General features: G+C 40.3%; 1 protein-coding gene across 1 annotated transcript in view; it reads left to right on the top strand.

Moving 5' to 3' along the window:
- SLX4IP (SLX4 interacting protein) overlaps positions 1–23,638 on the top strand; it is a 186,654-nt gene that overhangs the window by 145,336 nt on the left and 17,680 nt on the right. The window contains 2 exon segments of the mRNA XM_024735434.1: positions 14,025–14,102; positions 18,619–18,707. Of these exon segments, the coding sequence (XP_024591202.1) occupies positions 14,025–14,102; positions 18,619–18,707 (167 nt within the window).

Genomic DNA, 23,638 nt, shown 5'->3' with positions numbered 1-23,638 from the left:
TGCTGTACGCGGGCCTCTCACTGTTGTGGCCTCTCCTGTTGCAGAGCACAGGCTCTGGACGCGCAGGCTAAGCGGCCATGGCTCATGGGCCCAGCCGCTCCGCGGCATGTGGGATCTTCCTGGACTGGGGCACGAACCCGCGACCCCTGCATCGGCAGGTGGACTCTCAACCACTGCACCACCAGGGAAGCCCTAGTTTGTAATTTTTGACTTAAACATAAGATAAAAATATTATAAGAAAATGATAATGTAAGTGATTTTGTTGTCTTTTGGCATGGGCAAAAGCTTTATGTCAGAATTTCAAAACAATATATGTGTTTTACTAAATAAAAGTGGGAAATACTTTGGCAAAATAAAAAATACTATAAACAAAGTTAAAATATAAATGATAATATGGGAACATTTTCAGATAAAAGGTTAATGTAATTATTGTAAAATTATGCTTACAAATCAGTGAAAAAAATAAACTAAAAAAAGCTCTGCACCCTAATAGAAATGAACAAAGGACATGTAGAAATACAAATGTATCTGAAATAAAGTTTGTCCTTACTTGCAGTTAAAGAACTGGAAATTAAAAAGCCATGAGCCATGAGCATTAACCTATTAGGCAGGTAAAGGCTGATTGCTCAATGTTGGTATGAATATGGGGAAATGGACATGATGTTATACTCTTGGTGGGAATGTGAATTAGAATTTTTTTTTTCTGGAATGGAATGTGGCAGTATCACATCTGTCAGAGTTTCAGCAGGATCCCGGCAAATTAGGAAAAGAGAAAATGGATTCATCATAAGAAAAATCAAAGTTCCAGGAGAACAGTGAAAAAGGCATTGGAGGTGGGAATTAAAGTGAAAAAGACTGACAAATTTCTAAAAGGAGTGAAGGATGTATTCTCTGATTTAAGAAATCTCAGCAGATCCCAGCAGGATAAATTTTTCAAAATCTCTTAGATATATTGCAGTAAATTCCCAAATGCCAAAGACTTAAAAGAGGTCTTAAAAGCTGCCAGAAGGAAAAGACAGATCATATTTTTTAAATCAATCAATTAATTAACAGCAAAAATATAATCCAAGGTACTGGAATAATTTTTTTCAGAGTTCTGAGAAAAAAATAATAGTTGACCTAGGATTCTTTATTCTGTGAAGTTGTTTTTCAAGACTGAAGGTGAAATAAAGGCATTTCAAACATAGAGACAACTGAAAAAGCTTGCTATTCACAAAATGTCATTATAAGGACTTCCAAAGGCTCTTCTTTAGGAAGCAGGGCATGATCCCAGGAAAGAGGCCAGAGGAGCAGTCAGATGTGAACAAAGAAAATGATAACTATGTGGGTGCAGCGAAGCAACAGAAGTGAATAATTTATAGGGTTTATAAAATCAAGATAAAGCTAAAATCCTGGAAAGCATTGGCAGATACGTAGTGGAAGAGGGGCATAGGTGATTAGTAGGTCTTGACTTTTTGGAGGGGGGTAAAAAGGTAGACTAGCTTTAGACTTGTTAGATTAAATGTTCATTTGAAAAATTATAGTGTGACACTGCAAGAAGGAAGAAGGGAAATGGAAAGAAGGGAGGAAAAACAAATAAATCAATCCAAGATGGCAATGAAAGAGCTTTAAAAGCAAACAGAGAAAAAGTGAAGCAAATAAAAAAACTATAGCTATTAATCCATATCTATTGATAATTGTGGTCAAATATTTTAAAGACTAGATTGTTAAAGATTTTATTCATGTGCTATTTATAAGAGATATTTCTAAAACATAAGACTTCAGAAAAGTCAAAAGTAAGAAGAAGGAAAAGGGTATACTAGACAAATACCACTGAAAAGCAAGCTGGAGCAGGTATATTAGTATCAAATCAAAAATGTTTAAGGCAGAGAACATTACTAAAGTTAAAGAAGACCACTGACTATTGAGTAAAGGTTCAGTTTATGTTGAACATATAAAAATTCTAAACCTCTGTGTACATAATACAGTTCCCAAAAATATCATGCAAAATGGACAGAACTGAAAAGAAATTGATAAATCCACCATCATAAAGAGAGATCTTAACCCACCATTCTCATTAATAAATTGATCAAAAGGATGAAAAGATAAGAAGGATATGAAAGATTTGACCAAAACAAATAACAAGCTTGAACCAGTGGACATATTTTGTAGCCAAAGAATACTCATATTTATCAAAACATACAGAGAACATTTATGAAACTAGATCATATTAGATTGTTAAGCAAGCCTCAAAAAATTTCACAGAATATGATCATGCAAGATAAATCACATTCTGGGGACTTCCCTGCTGGCACAGTGACTTAAGAATCTGCCTGCCAATGCAGGGGACACGGGCTCGTGCCCTGGTCTGGGAAAATCCCACATGCCACAGAGCAACTAAGCCTGTGTGCCACAACTACTGAGCCTGTGCTCTAGAGCCCGCATGCCACAACTACTGAAACGCACGCACCTAGAGCCTGTGCTCTACAAGAGAAGCCACCACAATGAGAAGCCCGTGCACCGCAACAAAGAGTAGCCCCCGCTCGCCACAACTAGGGATAGCCCACAGACTCAATGCAGCCAAAAATAAATAAATAAAAATTAAAAAAAAAGATAAATCACATTCTCTAATTTAGAAATTAGTAACAAAGAGATACTTTTGGAAATTAAAAAGCATAGTTGTACGTAATATGTGGGACAGAAAGGAAATCTGAATTGAAATCAGAAAATATTTAAAGTGTGATAATTAAAAGACTACTTTCCAGAAGTTGTAGGGCACACCTACATAGAGCAATTTGTAGCTTATATTAGAAAAGGAGAAAGCCTGAAAATGAATAAGTTAAGCATCTAGCTTAAGAAGTTAGTTAAAGAACAAATTAATAAACTCAAGGAAAATAGAGGAGAGAAATAAAAGAATATAAAGAAATTATACAGGAAATGTATAGTAGAAAGGATTTTTTAAATAGCTCAAATTAAGTATTTTTAAATAAATTTTCAAGAATAAAAGTGGTCAAAATCAAGTACGAAAAAGGCGAAGAGAATTACTAGAAGTAGAAATACTAGTAATGAAAAAAAGATGTAATTAGATGTCAGTGGAAATTAAAAGACTAATTAAAGACTATTAAGAACAACTTCATGCTAATAAATTTGAAAACTTAGATGAAAGGAAAAAAAATCATAGAAAAAGATAAACTGCAAAGTTGAGCTAAGAATAAAGAGAAAACCTGAATAGATTCAATTAAACAATTTAGACCACTACTTCAGAAAGTACCAGGTCCGGATATTTTACCAAGGAGTTCCCTCAAAATTTAAGAAATAGGTAATTCCAGTTTTATATAATCGAATAAGAGTTAACATTTCCAGCTCATTTTATGAGGTTAGTATGATTTGACACTAAAACCAGATAAGGACAATAAAAGAGAGGAAAATTACAAGTCAATTTCATTCAAATATAAAAGCAGAAATCCTAAACTAAATGTCAGCAAACCAAATTTGGCAATGTAGAGAAAAATCATGACATCATGCCAAGTTGGTTCATCATTAGAAAGCCTGTTAGTAGTATGTACAACATTAATATGTTAGAGGAGAACAATGCATATGATAACTAGATGCAGGAAAAGCAGCAGTCATTCATGATAAAAACTCTTGGAAAGATTAGGATTGTGTCTATAAAAAGTCCACAGCAAATATTGTTCTCAGTGGTGAAACATTAAAAGCATTCCTTTCATAACTGAGAGCACCACAAAGATGCTTACTACAATATTCAATAATTACTGGAGGTTCCAGCCCAAGCAATAAGACAGGGAAGATAATATAGATGAAATATTGGAAATAAAGAACAAAAGGGTCATTTTGGGGGTAAATGAATACATAGAAAAGTCTAAAGGATATATGCAGACTAATTATTAGAATTAATAAGAGAATTTCATAGGTTTTTCAGCTGTAGGTCCATACACAGTAATCAATTACAATAGCAGACAGTTGGAAAATATAATTTTTAGGAGCTAACATGTACAATGGCAACATAAAAAAAATAGGAAGTACCTCGTAATAAACCTAGCAAAGTATGCAGTAAATTTATATAGAAAAATGTTACACTTTATTGAAAGACATTTTGAAAGTCCTTAAAAATAATTGGGAGATTTACCATGTTAAATGCATAGGAAGTCTCATTATCATCAAGATGTTAGTTTTCTTCACCTTGATCTATAGATTCAAGGCCTTTCTAATCAGACTCCCAACAGGGTTTTTTTTATGCAGCTTGACAAGCGAATAATACTAAAAGTTCTATGAACAGCATGGAGGGCCAAGAATAACTCCAGGTAATCCTGATGAAGACTAGAAACAGTGTTGGGGATCAGGAGAGGAACGTGCACTCCTGGATATTAAGATTTATTATAAATAAAGCTCAGGTAATTAATAGAGTGTGCATTGACTGGTAAGTCAATGGAGTAAAATAGCTCAGACAGGTCTATGTATGACAGAGCTGGCATTTCAGATCAGTGGGGACTTTCTGTTGACTATTCTATTGGTTATGCATTGGGGTAAGAATGAAAGTGGATTCCTCACAGATACCATACACAAAGTCAATGCACACAACACTGAGATTTTTTTAAAAATCAGATTATAAAGCAGCATTAAAAAATCATGTCTCCATCTTTGTAAAAAGAGAGAAGAATATATGTGTGATTATATACCTTGAAAAAAATCTGGAGGGTATCAAAGTCAAGGTGACAGGAGCTTCCCTGGTGGCGCAGTGGTTAAGAGTCTGCCTGCCGATGCAGGGGACACGGGTTTGTGCCCCGGTCCGGGAAGATCCCACATGCCGCGGAGTGGCTAGGCCCGTGAGCCATGGCCGCTGAGCCTGCGCGTCCGGAGCCTGTGCTCCGCAACGGGAGAGGCCACAACAGTGAGAGGCACACGTACCGCGAAAAAAAAAAAAAAAAAAGTCAAGGTGACAAAGTGACCATCTCTGGGTGGTTGGATTGTTGATGATTTAACCTTCTCTTTATGCCTCCTTTTTGTTTCTGTTTAGTTTTTTTTTTTAATAAAGTATACATTACCTTTAATTTGAAAAAAAATTTTCATTTTCAGTTTGTTCCCCTATTTTTACTAGTTTAGTCTTCTTTTAGATTATTTTTTAGAATTCTTTTTGGCAACTTCCAAACTGCCTCTTCCCTTCACACACAAAAATAACATTTTCATTGTGAGTTTGGTTGGAATTGTCTGGTGCATAATAGGCACTCAGTATGTTTGTTAAGTAAATAAATACGGAAACAATTCACATGTTTGTACCGGTTAGCCCTTCCAACCAAGAACATGGTATGTTACTCAAATCTTTTCAAGTCCTTTTTTTTTTTTTTAAATTAATATATACTTTGTGATTTTTTGAAATACTGATCTCACACATTCATACAATTAGCGTTTTCTAAAATAGTATAATCTTTCAGTTTTTCCCCCACCTTGAGTCAAACCCTTAACTGTATATCTTTACCATCAGGACTCAGAAGCATCAGAAAGATGATTTAAACGTAGATAAATACATCCTGTGTAGTGAGATTAAGGACCAGGGTTTATTTAGCTTAGAATAAATGACTGTATTGCAACTGAATACCTATCTCCAAGCACGTGGTAGTGGCCAGCTTTCCTTCAGCTCTGCCAAAGACAGGACACAAAATGAACTTCAACTGAAGTGTGAGCAGTTCGGATTAGAGATTGCGAACTGGCAGTGCGAAGCTGAAGTGGCCCTCAGAAACATTATTTTGGACTGCACGGCATAGTTTAAAATTTTGAATTCATTGCTAATTTAAAATTTGGGACATCTCACATAAAAATTTAGATTTCCAGGTTTTCTGGCAAGGCTTAAAATCTGGTGCCCTGCACCCAAGTTTCCAGCAGCAGCTGACGGCTGGAGTTCAGTAGCAGCTGCCCCCTTTAAACCAGGTGTGTGCTTTCTCCAGTTCACCTCTGTCAGAACCCAGCCCTTTCCTGTTACCTGTCTTGCCCCTTAAGCATTTAAGTGTGCAATCTCAATTCAAGTGGTAAAGGAAGAACTGAGTTGTACACGTATAGGCATGGCATTTTTCATTCAGCCTTTCAGTATTGTTTTTTAAATATGGTTTAAACGAAATTGAGTTATTTGTAGCAAGGTGGATGGACCTAGAGTCAGTCATACAGAGTGAAGTAAGTCAGAAAGAGAAAAACAAACACCATATGCTAACACATATACATGGAATCTAAAAAAAAAAAAAAAAAAAGGGTTCCAATGAACCTAGGGGCAGGACAGAAATAAAGACACAGATGTAGAGAATGGACTTCAGGACACGGGGAGGGAGAAGGGTAAGCTGGGACGAAGTGAGAGAGGCATGGACATATATACACTACCAAATGTAAAATAGATAGCTAGTGGGAGGCAGCTGCATAGCACAGGGAGATCAGCTCTGTGCTTTGTGACCACCTAGAGGGATGGGATAGGAAGGCTGGGAGGGAGACGCAAGAAGGAGGGGATATGGGGATATATGTATACATATAGCTGATTCACTTTGTTATACAGCAGAAACTAACACAACATTGTAAAGCAATTATACTCCAATAAAGATGTTAAATAAATAAATATGGTCCTAATAAACGGGAAGTAGAGTAGGTGACTTCTCAAAGATCTTTCTTGTCCTGTGAGTCTGTGACCCTGTTGGAATAAATCCCATGGTTCAAGAACTCTTTTTCTCAGTGTACATGGTCGTCAAAGCTGCAGTGGGCCCTGTGCAAGACAAGGAGCCCACAGAGGTCCTGCTTCATCTGGCATCCTCATCTTGGGCACAGGAAGTTTGACAGCTATTGCAGAGGGACCTGCTTCAACAACCAGCAGTTCAAACAACTAGCTACCTCATTTAGAAGGTTTCTTAAAACCCTGTGTTGGGCTTCCCTGGTGGCACAGTGGTTAAGAATCCGCCTGCCAATGCAGGGGACATGGGTTCGAGCCCTGGTCCAGGAAGATCCCACATGCCGCGGAGCAACTAAGCCCGTGTGCCACAACTACTGAGCCTGCGCTCTAGAGCCCAGGAGCCACAACTACTGAGCCCACGGGCCTAAAGCCCGTGCTCCGCAACAAGAGAAGCCACCGCAATGAGAAGCCTGTGCACCTCAACGAAGAGTAGCCCCCGCTCGCCACAACTAGAGAAAGCCCGCGCGCGGCAACGAAGACCCAATGCAGCCAAAAATAAATAAATTTATAAAAAAAAAAAAAAAAAAAAAAACCCTGTGTTGCTTTTTATGCATAGTTATATAAATGTGAGTGAAGGATTTTATAGGTAACTTTGAGTTTTATAAGTACTCAGTATCACATCATTCCCATGAGTACCATGGGGACCATCGTTTTGAATATCATTTCATCTGTGCCTGAATGTTATCTAATCACGGTTTTCATATTTAACGTTAAGGGCATATTTTTATAAACAAAATAGTGGGAAAGTGGTATGCGAACGAAATCTAAAGTGATAGTTTCTCAGTATGTTTTATTCTAATTTTTGTCTGCCCTGAGAAGCTTTCTCATTCAGTGTTAACAATCTCTGATAGATCCTGTAGATAATAAAATTAATAGCACATGTGGCCCGTGGTATTACATATAAAGTCAGTGAGGTTACAGGTAGAAAATTTGTTTTTTTCCAAGTAAATTTGGCCTCAAGTAATTATTTTGTTCACAGTTTTTTTTTTTTTTTAATGGAACTAACCAGTTTGCCCATTTGTTTTGGCATCAAATAGACATAGCTTTATTGTGACTCAGAGTCCAGTTCTGTCCTTATTTAAAGACATGAAATGTTATCTCAAGGGAACTTTTTTGGAGTCTCTAAATGTCTTGGGTAATAAGTGAAACTTTTAGCCCAGGATCAAATATTCCACTTACCCACCCAAATTGTTTCCCAGTTGTGGTCTTAGACTAGGATCCTGTGTGTGTCTTCTTAAACTTAGGACAGGACACTTGTTTTTTGGTTCCCACAGAACAGTTTCTTTCTACAACCCCACCAACATCAGCAATGGTGAAGGTCGCACTTAGACCTACAAAATGTTTCAAAGGGCTCCATAAAGGCTTTTCAAAGACGGTGTCTCATACTTAGTTTTTCCTTTATGTTTCAAGAGATGGCATCAAGCTTATGATTTCTCTACCCTTGACTGTCTGATAAGGACTGGTATGACTTTCCGAATAGGCACAGTTTCAGAAGTCATGAGTTATAACTTCATTTCTCCTGAACTAAATAGCTTTAAAACACACATGTTACCCATCTTTTAAATATATTATGTGTCCCTGGCCTAGTCTAGCACCAAGACATTGTTAATACTTGATAGGTATGAGACCCTTCCTTCCTACCATCTTATTAAATCTCACCCAAGTCTTCAGCTAGTGAATGAGCACTGACTCATGACCTCAGACTGGAAAGAGTCACAAGTCTGAACTGGTGCACAGTATGGAGCTGCTTCTAGTTCAGCCCATAGTCATCTGATTGCCACCAAGTCCCCTTTCTTAAAACAAATGTAGACCAATATGAGACCACTATCACACCTGCTTAGGTAAGCTTACCTTTGCTGAAAATTGAAGTATCTATAAATTTAATATTTGGTTTCTTCAAAATCAACTTTAGGACTGAATCTTCAAGTCGTGTGTGGTTCAGACTTGGAATTGTAATTATAGCTTTAGTCTGAACCTGCAATTTCCTGCAGCAGCTAAAGAACCCATCAAAATTAATAAATGACTGGCATTCTAAAATAGCATGCAGGGGCTTCCCTGGTGGCGCAGTGGTTGAGAGTCCACCTGCCAATGCAGGGGACACAGGTTCGTGCCCCGGTCCGGGAAGATCCCACATGCCTTGGAGCGGCTGGGCCCGTGGGCCATGGCCGCTGGGCCTGTGCGTCCAGAGCCTGTGCTCCGCAACGGGAGGGGCCGCGGTGGTGAGAGGCCCCCATACCGCAAAATAAATAAATAAATAAATAAAATAGCATGCAGTTTGAAAATTTGTATTTAGGCAACTGAGATTTTTTCTTTAAAGTTCAAATCCTGAATGGGGGTCATTCTCCAGAAAAACTAGCCTGATCTCTTTAAAAGGTCAGAGTTATGGAAAAAAGGAAGAGGTTATTTTATTATTCTATGTGTAAGAGACATAACCAGATGCAATGCATGACCTTTGGTTGGATTCTAGTTCAGGAGGAAAGTCAGTGATATACGTTTTGGGGGCATTTTGAGAATTTGAACATGGACTGTCTATTTGAGCAATAATGTCATGTCAGTTATGATCATAGTATTTTGTGATATAGGAGAATGTCATTGTCTGGGAGTCTGTGCTTGCATATTTAAGAGTAAAACGTCATGATGTCTACTCTGAAATGGTATAGCAAGTGGGTATATGAAATATGATACAATATTAACCATTACTGAGTATAGATGGCGGGCTTTTGGGTGTTCATGGCACTGTTTTTCCTCTTTTCTGGGTGTTGGAAATTTTTCATGCTTGTGCGTGAGGATACTAAGGAAGCCGTCACCTCTGGGAGAGAAGTGTTGTGGGACACAGTATGTCTTGCTGAGGCTGCCCTGTGGTTTGGGAGAAGGCTTCGCTGGAGGGGAGCCATGAAGTGGTGGGCAGAGCCCACTGTGAAAGGTGCTTACCTGCCCGGCTGTCCAGGGGCTCAGCAGGCTGACCCAAGGCAGTTTCCCAGGCTCCCCATGAATTGGTCTCCTAGTCGCTGTGGGAGAGGGCTTCCCACCATGATGCACTGGACCACAGCTTCCCCTTGGCAGTCTTGGGGAAGCTCAAGTCATGTTGGCCAGGAATCCCCTGGAAAACAAGAGAAGCTGGATAGTTTTACAGTAAAAACTCCATGTTGGATATTTGCTCTTAGTGTCTTGGGACTATGAAATGTAACAACCCAAATAAACGACCACTCCCTTCAAAAGTATTACTCATTGGAGCACAGTACTACTTAAAACTAATCGATTGCCTGGCTAAGCCAGGATGGAATTTGTTCAACTCATACTTGATTTTTTTGTTGTTGCTTTTCCCTTTCTATTCATGAAATCTCTGAATTTCTAATAAAACCATTTGGAACAATTTATTTTAGGCAGAATGTTAAATGAAATAGTAGCAGAACTCTGTCCTTAAAACATGGACCACCCTTTCTTTCTCTCACAAATATTACTGACCCCTGCCTCCTTTCTTTCTTGGATACTTAATGTTCTTTGGTGAAGAACAGAAGGAAGTACATGTGGTAACAAGTCATCATCTGGGGCTTCATTGCAGGGTTGTCTGTAGAAAGGTAGCCGGAAGTGCAGCAGCTCTTTATAAAGTACGGAATGCGGGAGGCACAGGGATGGGAGACTTTTGGGGCTGCTTGGGGGCCATGGGAGACGATGGCCTCCTGCTGGTACTGGATGTCTCATGACATTAAGCAATGCATAAATATAAATTATTTCTAGAAGTAGACATACCTGAAGACTCCTGGTGGAAAGGTGCTTCCACTACAAAGCAGTCCTCTCTCTAACCCCAATCTCTTTCTGTGGCTACAGACAGTTTTTTCAAATTAAGGAGGCCCACAGTACGTAGCTCAAAGAAAACAGGCATCCTTAAGTGTGATTTATAAGTGCCTCTGGATCTTGGAATACCATTGTCATGTAGTTTTCAGATGAATATCACTTTATGATTTCCATTTTGCTTCTTCCCCCGCTGGCCCTGACCCTGGTTCCGGGCATTTAGAACATCAGCGTTGCAAGCTGGTGCCCAAGAAGGGGAAACAGAGGGCCTCCTGGATTCTTTGCCAAGCTGCTATTTAGCTTTCGAGAGGAGTGGAGCTTTACATTAACCCTGGATAATACAGGATCTCAGTAGCCTGCTCAAGTCTGTGAAGCCAGTTTCATTAAAGAGCAAAGATAATGTACTCTTTATCACTGCCTATTATCTATGGATAAATGAAGTACAGCTCCCTAAGCATTTCAGTTCAGTATATTTCAACAGCAGTGAGTTTCTTCGTTTACATATCAAAATTAGTTTGCCGTAAGAACTGACACAAATACTTCTTGTGTTTTCTCTCTCTTCAAGTTTCTCTTTAAACAGTAAGTTTTCCTACAGCCGGTAGAATTTGAACTAAGCAGGTACAAATCTCTTTTCCATGGTAAACTTACCATTTCTCTTATAGGTGCCATTCGACAGGGTTTTCCACTAAAACCATAACAAGACACCAGCTGAGGAATGATTGCCTTTAACATAATCCTGTCCGGGAGGGTGGGGGACAGAAGAGGAAGGATTTCAATAAACTCATTTCTCCTAGTAATGTCAGTAGTAAAACAGTCAGAATTTGACTTATACTGCTTTATTTTTCTATAGGGGAAGGTGTCCTACTGAGACAGCTGACCAAGCAGGATTTAGTTATTACTCAAGTGGTATCTCCAGATACCAGGCTTCCTGAGCTCGAGCTTTCCTAGTCGACTTCAGATTTAGTGCCTTCCTACTAATAACACTTTATCGCTGGAGATTTTGTACAGGGAAAAGAGTTTTGAAAATTTGAGCATGCCATCTGACTCTTGGTCACCTGGAACTGTAAGCATTAAGTGTGATCCACCAGCAAAGGCAGAATGACTTCGATATTGCATTTTTGTTGTTGCTGTCAGTCCTTTGGAAGACTCACATGATAAATCATTACTTTGAAAATCACCTTTCTTTGTGTGTTTGTAAATCCCAAATTGTTAAGGACTCCTCTCTTACCATCCCCCTCCCCCAGCAGTAGGACAAATAAACAGATGTGGATGTCACTTCCACTCTCTCGGTGACCTAAGGGCTGAAGTATTTGTTTTAAAGCACTCAGAAAAATGCCAGTGGTGTGCATATTTTGTTTGACACTTTAAGCAGAAGAAAGCCACATGACCAAAGTGCAATCCACTTCAAGTATGTTAAGAAAAAATATATTTCATCTCAGTAAATCTGGAGATTATCCCATCATAGATGTCACTGTTATTTCAAAATCCCCGTGACTGAAGCAGTTGTGCTGTCAGAGCCATAGCTTGTGTAGACAGAACATCAAGTCTGTGGTCACTGATGTTCTGGATCTTTCTACGAGGGTGACAGAAGGATACTTGAATGTAAAACTGGAAACTTTAATTGTGTTCTTTATGTACAAGTTATGTCAAAACAATCATAATGATAGTCTTTGGAGAATGCAGTGGGCCTGGAGACCACCTCTTTTTAACTCCTGGACCTTCCAATTTCATAAATAAAATACTGTCTTTAAGAGTTAGCAATTTTCAGAGGTTGTTTTAGAACCTGGGAACCCTCACCAATCTTTGGTGGGCCTTTCACTTCTGATTCTTCCACCAAGTACTGGACTGTGTTAACCGGACGTTTTTACTTGATTTCAGGAGAGTCATCAAGAGAGTAGTCTATACCTGGAGGGGGGCTGGAAGGAAGGAAGGAACTATGCTAGTACTTCCTGTGAGCCACCTGAAATTCCATTGCCACCCTGTAAGGTGGATGGTAATGTCTCCATCATCACAGATGGAATGCACTCCTTTGGAGCAGGCTTCTTTCACGTAACATCATGTTTGTGAGATTCAGTTCTGATATTGCCTCTAGTTGTAGCTTATTCACTTTTAGGGGCAGAGTAGGATTGCACTGTGTGACTATTACCTCCTCCCTTTTTTTCAATTAAAAATTCTACTTTTGGGCTGCCCTGGTGGCGCAGTGGTTGAGAGTCCGCCTGCCGATGCAGGGGACACGGGTTCGTGCCCCGGACTGGGAGGATCCCACATGCGGCGGAGCGGCTGGGCCCGTGAGCCATGGCCGCTGGGCCTGTGCTCCACAGCGGGAGAGGACACACCAGTGGGAGGCCCGCGTACCGCAAAAAAAAAAAAAAAAATTCTACTTTTGATGGGTATTTGCATTGCTTCCAGTTTGGGACTATTGTGGAAAGTGCTATTAATGTTCTGTGTGTTTATGCTTAAGTTCAGCTTTAGATGCTGAAAGAAGCTGTACCATTTCACACTTCCACCAGCAGTGCATGAGAATTCCCATTTGCCCACATTATTGCCAACACTTGGCGCTCTTGGCCTTTTTCAGTTTGGCCATTCTGGTGGATTGGAGAGTTTTCTTTCTGCCTCTTCTCTTTTCGTGGGTTGGGGGGGAGGTTCATGTCATATTTCTTTTCATCTCATCCTATATAAAGGCTTTACTGTACTTGAATTAGAATAACTTATTTATAGGCGAAATACACCCTTCTTCAAATAGGTATTAAGCTCTTCTTTCTGTGAGCTGGTAAGTAATGAGCATCAGAAGGTGGCCAAGATTGGTGCACCAGCTCAGCCTGAATTAATCCTCCAACCTGGAGGGACTGGTTGTTAGGCCTGTTTGGTCAGACCTCATTTATTCCAATTTACAGATAAAGTAACTGAGCTGCTTCAGGGACTGGAGGCTATTCCAGGTGCCGTGGCCGGGCCTCCTGGAAGAGCTAAGCGTACACTGTTCACCCCTTCCTCTAAGCGAGGCCCTCTACGGATTCTCTTCATCTTTTGCTCACTAGGTAATCATTGAATGCTCACTGGATGGCAGGCACTGGGCTAGGCCCGTGGGATTCAGTCACAAACAAGCTTATTATCTAATGCTGTCTTCTTTCACTTTACAGGTTTTTGTTTGTTTGTTTGTTTGTTTTAATGGGGTATACTTGATTTACAAAGTTGTTTTAGTTTCAGGTGTACAGCAAAGTGATTCAGTTACACATATACACATATTCATTCTTTTTCAAATTCTTTCCCCATACAGGTCATTAAAGAGTATTGAGTAGAGTTCCCTGTGCTGTATAGTAGGTCCTTGTTGGTTATCTATTTTATGTATAGTAGTGTGTGTATGTTAATCCCAAGCTCCTAATTTATCCCTCCCCCTCCACATTTCCCCTTTGGTAACCATGGGTTTGTTTTAGAAATCTGTGAGTCTGTTTCTGTTTTGTAAATACGTTCATTTGTATCATTTTTAAAATTAGATTCCACATATGAGTGATATCATATGATATTCACTTTGCAGGTTATGGCTTTCAAATCACAGCCTATTTCCTCAAGAGAGGGATACGTCTCCGCTGCCTCCGGGGCTCACAGAATGCAGGTGAGAAGCCAATTTCTTGGATCGTCAGGCATTGTGCACAATTAACGTGTCCTTAGAGAAGGGGTGAAAACTAAGGAATGAAGATTCCTAGTTGCCTCATAGCCTTCATGAAACTTAATATTTGCAAGCACTTGTGATTATTTGTGTTTCATCTTGCACTGTTTACTGCCTGCCTGAGCGCGGTGAGTGGTGCCACGCTCCACTTTCCTTTCCTGCTGCATTTTGGCACTTTCCTTGAGCTTCCAGAGTGACTGGACAGGCAGTTAAACTGTGACTCACTTCACCATTGTCCGTGCACACCAAGGCCCAGGAGTACAGAGCAAGCACGTGCACAAGAAAATGCTTTCCTAGGTGTGTGATGAGGCCTGCTTTCCCCCCACCCTGGCCCCCATTTCCCCAAGTCAAGACGTCCACTGAGGAAATGACTTCAGATGTGTCCAGCCAACAACAACAGAGTCAGATGCTAACGACCGGAAAGAAAATCTGGCTCAGCTTCCTTGGATGATTTTAGTACATAAGACATGAAACAGGGACTTTAAAAAGTAACTGTGTGGAGGTTTGCTCTTGGAATCTGCAGTTACGGGCACTTTCTTTCTTTTTTTTAAATGCATCTTTATTGGAGTATAATTGCTTCACAGTACTGTGTTAGTTTCTGTTGTACAACAAAGTGAATCAGCCATATGCGTACATATGTCCCCATATTCCCTCGCTCTTGAGCCTCCCTCCCACCCACCCTATCCCACCCCTCTAGGTCATCGCAGAGCACCGAGCTGATCTCCCTGTGCTGTGCTGCTGCTTCCCACTAGCTGACTATTTTACATTTGGTAGTGTATATATGTCGATGTTACTCTCGCTTTGCCCCAGCTTCCCCCTCTACCCATCCCCCTCCATGTCCTCAAGTCCATTCTCCATGTCTGCATCATCTTTATTCCTGCCCTGCCACTGGCTTCATCAGTGCCTTTTTTTTTTGATCCCATATATATGCGTTAGCATACGGTATTTGTTTTTCTCTTTCTGACTTAACTTCACTCCGTATGACAGACTGTAGGTCCATCCACCTCACTACAAATAACTCAATTTCATTTCTTTTTAATGGTAATATTCCATTGTATATATGTGCCACATCTTCTTTATCCATTCATCTGTCGATGGACATTTAGGTTCCTTCCATGTCCTGGCTATTGTAAGTAGTGCTGCAGTGAACACTGTGGTACATGTCTCTTTTTGAATTATGGTTTTCTCAGGGTATATGCCCAGTAGTGGGATTCCTGGGTCATATGATAGTTCTATTTTTAGTTTTTTAAGGAACCTCCATACTGTTCTCCATAGTGGTTGTATCAATTTACATTTCCACCAACAGTGCAGGAGGGTTCCCTTTTCACCTCAAACTGTACTACAAAGCTACAGTAATCAAGACAGTATGGTACTGGCACAAAAATAGAAATATAGATCAATGGTACAGGATAGAATGCCCAGAGATAAACCCACGCACCCATGCACATATCGTCACCTAATTTACAACAAAGGAAGCAAGAATATACAATGGAGAAAAGTCAGCCTCTTCAATAAGTGGTGCTGGGAAAACTGGACAAGTACATGTAAAAGAATGAAATTAGGACACTGCATAACACCATACACAAAAATAAACTCCAGGTGGATTAAAGACCTAAATGTAAGACCAGACACTATAAAACTCTCAGGGAAAAACATAGGAAAAACACTCTTTGACATAAACCACAGCAAGATCTTTTTTGACCCACCTCCAAGAGTAATGAAAATGAAAACAAAAATAAACAAATGGGACCTAATGAAACTTCAAAGCTTTTGCACAGCAAAGGAAACCATAAACAAGACAAAAAGACAACCCTCAGAATGGGAGAAAATATTTGCAAACAAAACAACAGACAACGGATTAATCTCCAAAAATATGCAAACAGCTCATGGAGCTCAATATCAAAAAAACAAACAATGCAATTACAAAATGGAAGGAAGACCTAAATAGACATTTCACCAAAGAAGACATACAGATGGCCAAGAGGCACATGAAAAGATGCTCAACATCATTAATTATTAGAGAAATGCAAATCAAAACTACAATAAGGTATCACCTCACACCAGTCAGAACGGCCATTATCAAAAAATCTAGAAACAGTAAATTCTGGAAAGGGTGTGGTGAAAAGGGAACCCTCCTGCACTTTCTTAACTTTGTCAGTTGACTGTGTTACTCTCACAGTGGGGCCTTCCACTCTGTTCAATTCTCTTAGTAAAATAAACCAGCTAACTTTGTATCTGTTAAAATACAGCCTAGCTACCCTTCCTGGTAGGGACTGCCATTGCTTAAATCTTTACTTTATTTAAATATTGACATAATGTAAATCTCAGTTATAACCTAAGCAGAGTGAAAGGGTACATAAGTGGCCTTCTATTTATATAATACCTGGCACCAAATTGTTTAAAACTCTGCCATTCTAGCATTCTTCTTTTCTCTTCTTTTTTTAAAATTTATTTATTTTTGGCTGCATTGGGTCTTTGTTGCTGTGCGTGGGCTTTCTCTAGTTGTGGCGAGTGGGGTCTACCCTTCGTTGTGGTGCGCCAGCTTCTCATTGCAGTGGTCTCTCTTGTTGCAGAGCACGGGCTCTAGGAGCACGGGCTTCAGTGGCTGTGGCTCGCGGGCTCTAGAGTGCAGGCTCAGTAGTTGTGGCTCACGGGCTTAGGTGCTCCTCAGCATGTGGTATCTTCTCGGGCCGCGGCTCGAACCCGTGTCCCCTGCATTGGCAGGCGGATTCTTAACCACTGCGCCACCAGGGAAGCCCTAGTGTTCTTATTTTCGAGAGGAATCATTTGATAGAACTGATCATTTTGAATTCTAGTTCAGATCCACTAATGAACTATGTTTCAAGATTGTGATATTGGGGGCAGGGGTGCAAATAATGAATTCTGAGTCTCAGTTTCCCCTTCCATAAAGCAGGAAGTGGACTGTTTACCTTTTATCTCAATAAGATATTGGAAGAATTAGTGAATAAATACTAACTGCTATGTTAACTTTGTTTTTCTGCCTTTTCAATGTCCACCCTAGCCACCTAGCCAGATATAGCACCCATGTGGGTCAAAGTTTAAACACACTGGACCCCCTGAAATGGGGGTTTCTGCATGAGAAGGACCAGAGGGAGTCAGATCAGAATAGCAGGTTAGGCCCCAGTCGCGGAGACTGAATGTTTGCAGGTCGCATGGTGAGGAGCCAGGGTGGGGTTCTGAGCAGGGTAAGCAGAGCTCTTGTTAGAACTGCTACCCCACTTGCCCTGAGTGGAATGAATTGGAATAGAGAAGAGTGACCCCCCCAAGGAGACAACAGAGGTCCTGGTGAGGAGAGAGCAGATCCCGGAACATCAGCTCGCTAGGCCTTTTGGTATCATTTAACCTCCCCGAGTGGCGTGAGGCGTTAACTGTACAGAAGTTGTGTGTCTGTGTAACTGACACCTTCACGCTTGGGTTGCGTCACTACCTCAGTGCTCTCCGTTGTTGGAAATGTGCAATGTATGTAAAAGGCCTCACTTTCATGACTCATAATAAAAATTGGTCACATCTAAGAGGAAGGTTTTCTCTTTTAGAAAAAGATGGCTTTATTTCTGTTATAAATATGATACGTATTATAAAAAATATTCAGGCAATACAACCAAGTAAAAGAAGGGGAGAGAAGACCCTCCCACCCCCACCCCCCAGAATGTACACTGTTAACATCAGCTAAGCATCCCTCCAAAGATAGGTGGAGGCTGCATGAATGAATGGAGAGACGGATAGACAGATGGAGAAGGAGGCACACAGGTAGTAGCATTTACCACTTTATATAGTCCTTTCGTTGAGTGTTGAGAAGTCTGGTTCTGTGATTCATTCAGTCTTCCCTACCCAGAAGTCAGTGGTTTTGCTTTAAGAAGTTGTAATAATAGATCACTGCAACTGTGGTATTGCTGTATCAACTTTACTATTGCACATTTAACCATTTCCTTAAGTTTGATCATTAATTCCTGATCAGTGACACTGCTGTTTTCATAGCCTGGTTCAGATCAGTTGTAGGAGAACCTCTCCAAAACCAGGTGACCGAGGAGAGGATAAGCAAACTAGTAAGAACATTGTCGAGTCACGTTTTCAGATTTTCATCATCTTCCCGTGTACGTCAGAACACTCATTAGCTAATGTTGACCCTATTTCCTAAATGTGAGTTCTGAACAGAAAACAGCAAACTGACACAGAGGGAAAGCTGTAAAGGCCCTGCCTGGGGGTTTCATGTGATATGATGGCCCAGGGACACAGGTTGGCCAATCTGCAGCCTCCTTAGCCATCCCTAGAGCTTTGTGCTTGTCCCGCAGTATTGATGACAAACACTGAAATGAGGGGAGGGGGGAAGACACGTGTCTGATACATACACGCTTATTGCTGTAACTCAGAAGTCTGGGACCAAGCATTTCTGTGTTTAGTCTTTTGATACCTTTAGTAATGTGATTTCCTTCATTTTGTACAGAACTCCGGGTATTTCCCGACAGATTTGTGGTCTGCGTAAGTCAGCTTGCATTCAGTCACGATCTTTTGGCAAGTCAGAGTGAAGAGTTGGTACGTATGAAAAAAATTCTGTAAGCAAATAAATCTGCTTAAATGATGAGTTATTATGAAAAATAGAAAAGAGATTGTCGTCTATTCTCATTCAGCTCTTGAGCCCTCAGTGCATGTTTTAAGGGACCAAAAAGTCTTACCTGTTTTGCATGATAATATTGATTAATTGATGTGCTGCTTCTTTTCTTGAAGACCCCTTGAAAATTTAGCATGATCAGTAGTATCTCTTCCATAGCAATACAAAAATGAGAAAACATATCACAAAAACTGTGAAAATGCTTATGATAGTATTTAAATGAAATATAAAGCATTCTTTAAATGAAATGAAGCAAAATCCATGTTTCCAGTAGAAGCTTTCATTGGGGTCAGTGGCCTTTGAATTTTATTCCATGGTGAATCACTGACGTTTTCATGAGAACCAGTACTTTTCCCCAGTGTGTTATTTCTTAGCTGATAGGGTTTGTTTTCTCTCTCTTTTCTCGTGCTAAGTTTTGAGCTCCATCAGTCCTATTTCTGTTTCGCTGGAGTTCTCTATGCAGACAAATGGATACTGAAAATTCACTCCTAATGTTATAGTTTACAGCTTTGTCTTTCAAGCTTAGCATATACGTTTGAGAGTCTCCTTGGTGTGTGTGTGCATGCGTGTGTGCGCGCGTGCGTGTGTGTGTATCTTGCTGCAGTCACAGCTCAATCTATCAGAACTTACCTCTGTACCAATTTTTTTTTCATATTTTTGGACTTGGACTTGTGACTTGAAACTTTAACAAAGAGGGAAAAAAATCTAGCAGACGTTAAACGTGGGCATGAAGTATGACATGATTATTATGCTTCTAAAATAATTTATAGGGATATTAGATTATCCTTATGTTTATTATTTTTTAATCCATTTGAAATTTGGCCCACATGGTCTAAAACCAGCTTCTTATCTTATCTTAAATAAATACATAGGAAAAGTGTTTTAGAGACTAAAAGGGTGAACAGAGACCCAGCAAAAGTAAAGAGCAGAGAATGCAGATTTAAATTTAGATACCTTCGTCTGTAGCAGATGAGCCCTTCAGAAAAGCCAGTGGGACCCGTATTTCATCTATCAATTAAATGCTAAGTATACACATTAAGTGAAATAAATGGGGCAAATCTGGTGAAAAGTATTGAAAGTTTATTTGTGAAGTATTTGTAGGATGTTGAGTTATCTTAGTAAATTAATAAATACTAAAGTCGTAATGCTGTTGGCAAACAACTATAATGTAATATAGCTTAACTGATTCTCAGACCAATGAAGAAATTGATTTGTGGTTTGAGAAAACAACAATTAATTGTACCACAAAGTACTACTGTTTTCAGATGGAATACAGAAGAAATTAGATCTTGTATGATACGTTATATTAATATGTAATATTTTAAATTATTAAGGGTGAGTTAAAATATCTCCATACAAATGAAATATTATCCTCCTTAGGGGCACTGGTATTTATACAGATGTAAGTTTCCTATAGCTGCTGTCATATAAATCTTATAATCTGGAGGACATCCTAAATGTTAAGAATTGTCATTCTGAAAAGTTGACTGGTCTGAGCCTTTTGCGTGAGCCAGTTCCGTGTTCTCATATTCAAAATGTTCTGATATCCAGGGATAACAGTGTCAGACTTAACCACGTTAGCTTATGAGAAAAGTGCCATTTACATCATGAAGATCTTTCACTGTTTGGAGTGCTTCTCTTTAGATGTAGTCAGTCTCTGTCTCTTGAGCTTCCCTTTTCCCCACCTCTGACCATCCTTCACATACACACTTTCCCAGCCACACGTATACAAGTCAGCTAACACCTGGCACTGCCAGATGGCTCCATCCCAGGCACAGGCTCCGTGCACCCCTCTGCGTGGCCAGCCTGCCTGTACAGCGCCCCTCCTCACAGGCCTGTCCACTGCTTCCTCAAGCTCCTTCCCCCAGAACTGATAACATACCCAGGTCAAGCAGAGGGCCCTCTCTCCCACAAATGGCCCGTCCAGCCAAGGCCACAGTCCTTCCATTACAAGTGCCATGGACTCTGTCCTCATTGATATTTGATGTCTGCAGATCCCTCCAGTCTCAGCTACTTAAGGATCAATAAACAATCCTTCCCTCCCAGAATTGCCTTCTGCCAGAGAGAAGGCAAAGTTACTCCCGTATATTCTTACTCTCTCTCAGATGCTCAAAGCCAGTGAGGTCTGGCTCTCCTCTGAGTATCCCTTGAACTTCCTTACATTTCTTAAAGCTTCAAATTCTTTTATCAGTTTACACTGATACTCACCAAAGGGCCGGATCCGTCTCATTTTCTCTTGGTAGTTACTCTCCAGGAATGTCTGACTGAGCGAGGCCTGGAGAATGGGCTTCCTGAGCAGCTGTATCAGAGGTACTTCTTTGGTATAAATGTCAATTATTTTTCCTATAACTGTTTACTGAACTCCCTCTTCCCCAGCCACGGAAGTGATGGCGGTGAGTCAGTACCTGGGCAGCAGCCAGGGCGCCTTTTACTCGTGCTGTTGCCTTGAGTAGAGATGCCTTTTCTCCTGCCTTTTTCCCTTTCCTTTCCTTTCCTTTCCTCGATCCTCAGTGTCTAAATAATAGTCAGCTAGGAAATCTGCGAGTGCCTCTTCAGAGCTGCTCCGCCTGGACACAGGGAAGCCAGATGCACTCAGCTCCCAGGTTCCTAAAGGTGGCCGCACAAAAGAACCACTGTTCCTGATCAGGCGGCCCAGAGGGAGTAATCCCCCTCCTTTGGGGGCAGAACGAGTGCAGTCAGTGCTGCCCCCCAGCACCACGGAGGTCTGTCACACGCACACGCCCGTGCACGAGGGACTCCCCGCATGGAGTCCCTCGTGCACGGAGGTCTGTCACACGCACACCCCCGTGCACGAGGGACTCCATGCGGGGAGGTGCTCCGTGTTGTTGCAATAGCTCTGCCCTGAGTGCCCACGTGCCAGGGATGTGGGAATCATGATGTGTACTTTGGGAAGAAAGGGCATTATTACGAGATGAGTCATTGTATTTTTCTTACTACAATTTCTCATAAGAAATCTTGAAGCCCTTATAGCCTAAGTTTGGGACCTATTGCTAGAAATGGAGCTGGGAAACCTTTTTGCAAGATTTTACCTTATTTTCATAGTTTTGTTTTCCCTTCACCTTCTTTTCCCTAGAAATACTAAGAGCAGAAAGTAAATTTGTATGGTGCTCAGTGTATCCCATTCCAGCAAATGTTTTCTTTCGTGTTTACAAACCCAGGTCCCCATGTAAAGACTGCTTTCTTCTTTAGATGTAAAGCCCGGGGGGGCTTTGGGAAATTTAAAATTGTTTATCATTTTATCATTCCTTTATTAAAGAAATAACGAACATAACCAAAGTCATAGCTTTACTTTCCAAAGTAATAACTTTATTGTGTAAATAATCACAGAACTCTGTGTATATCTGGGACATTTCAGAGTCAACACAAAGCTGCTGTCTCATAGAACACTGGTTACAGCGGCTCCTAGTCTCTGGAGACCTTCCCATCTGCTCTCACCATCACATTTTAACATAGTTTCCTGAGTACTGGCTGTGTGCCAGGAGCTCTGGTAGGCACTGGGGAAACAAAGAAAAAGAAAAACAGTGCTCTTGCCCTCAAGGAGCTTACAGTCTGGCAGATCAAGGGTACTGAAGGTGACCCAGGTGACCTAAAAGTTGTAATTCTAATAGAGCCTCCTTTTTTCTTAAAGACGTACCCGTTCTGCACTTTAATGGTTCATTCAACTGCTCTCTACAATTCGGGAAGGGAAGTCCAAAATTCTAAGTTACTTTCTTTTAAACCTAAGCTGTAAAAGTCTGTGATTGTTTGGGAAATTAAAAATGACATTTAGCACTAGAGCTGCAGAAAAGTGGGTGTGTACGTTAAGATATTCAGAAGCTCTGCCTCACCTTCATTTGATTTGTGGCCAAGCTGTGAAAACAGCTGTTAAGATTCTTCAGAAAGCACTAGGCCCTCGCCCAGAGTGGAAGGATTGCTGGCACGCCCTGACAAGAGACAATATTTCAGCACTAAACTGAACACTTCTCTTAAGTCAAGCTACTGTTTAATGTTAGAGAATCCTCCTTCTAGTTTATGAGTATAAAACTGAAATGCAAATGAGTCTAAAGAAGCAATAAACTGCCCTAGCGTCGGTTATTTTTAGCTCGGCTGTCCTATTTCTCAGCTGTGCCTAACTGAACCTCTGTAGGCCTTATTAGCCCTCCTCTCAGTCTAGGGGGAGGGTATCAGATTATCTCAAAAATACTTTCTCACACTGAATTTCTATCAGAGAAAGCAGATGAAAATGTAGCTAAATAAAAACCACAAAATGATTTTGCACAAAAGAGCATTTTACTCACAGCTTTAAAAATTGTGATTGAAAAAAAAAAAATTTCAGGGGAGAGTTATAGTTTAATCTTAGGAAAGATAAATAGAAATTATAAGGAAACATTTCAGTCCTTAAGTTTTTAGACTAGAAGAAATAAACAACAATTTGACTGTGCACTAACTTCTGTACCCTGATGACAGAATTATTTAGCTTCCTTGAGGAAACTTCTGCGTAAGTTTAAAACAGATCATTCAAGAGAGGAACTCTTTTTTTTGTACCAAAAAAATTAAATAAGTAGTGGATGATTTTTCTAGGTTTTTCTTACTGTATGCTAGACTTTAAGAATCCATTCTTCTTATCTTATTGTATTTCCTAAACAATGCTAGTGGTAAATTACATGGAAGCCATTAACAAGAGATTCCTGTAGCACTAGGCAAATTTCCTTGAGTGGGAAGAGGTCATTTCCATATTTTGCATTTCCCACAGTGTTCTGAACTTAGTTTTTTACTTAATAACTGCTTACCAAAATTGTACATGTTCAGTGTACAAAAGATTTTAGAAACTAAAAATTACCCACAACTCCCAACC

Source organism: Neophocaena asiaeorientalis, unplaced genomic scaffold (assembly GCF_003031525.2).
Source record: "Neophocaena asiaeorientalis asiaeorientalis breed wild unplaced genomic scaffold, Neophocaena_asiaeorientalis_V1.1 scaffold64, whole genome shotgun sequence".
NCBI classification, from domain to species: domain Eukaryota; kingdom Metazoa; phylum Chordata; class Mammalia; order Artiodactyla; family Phocoenidae; genus Neophocaena; species Neophocaena asiaeorientalis.
Note: the sequence above shows the minus strand (reverse complement) of the source record. Positions and strands in the feature narration are given on the sequence as shown.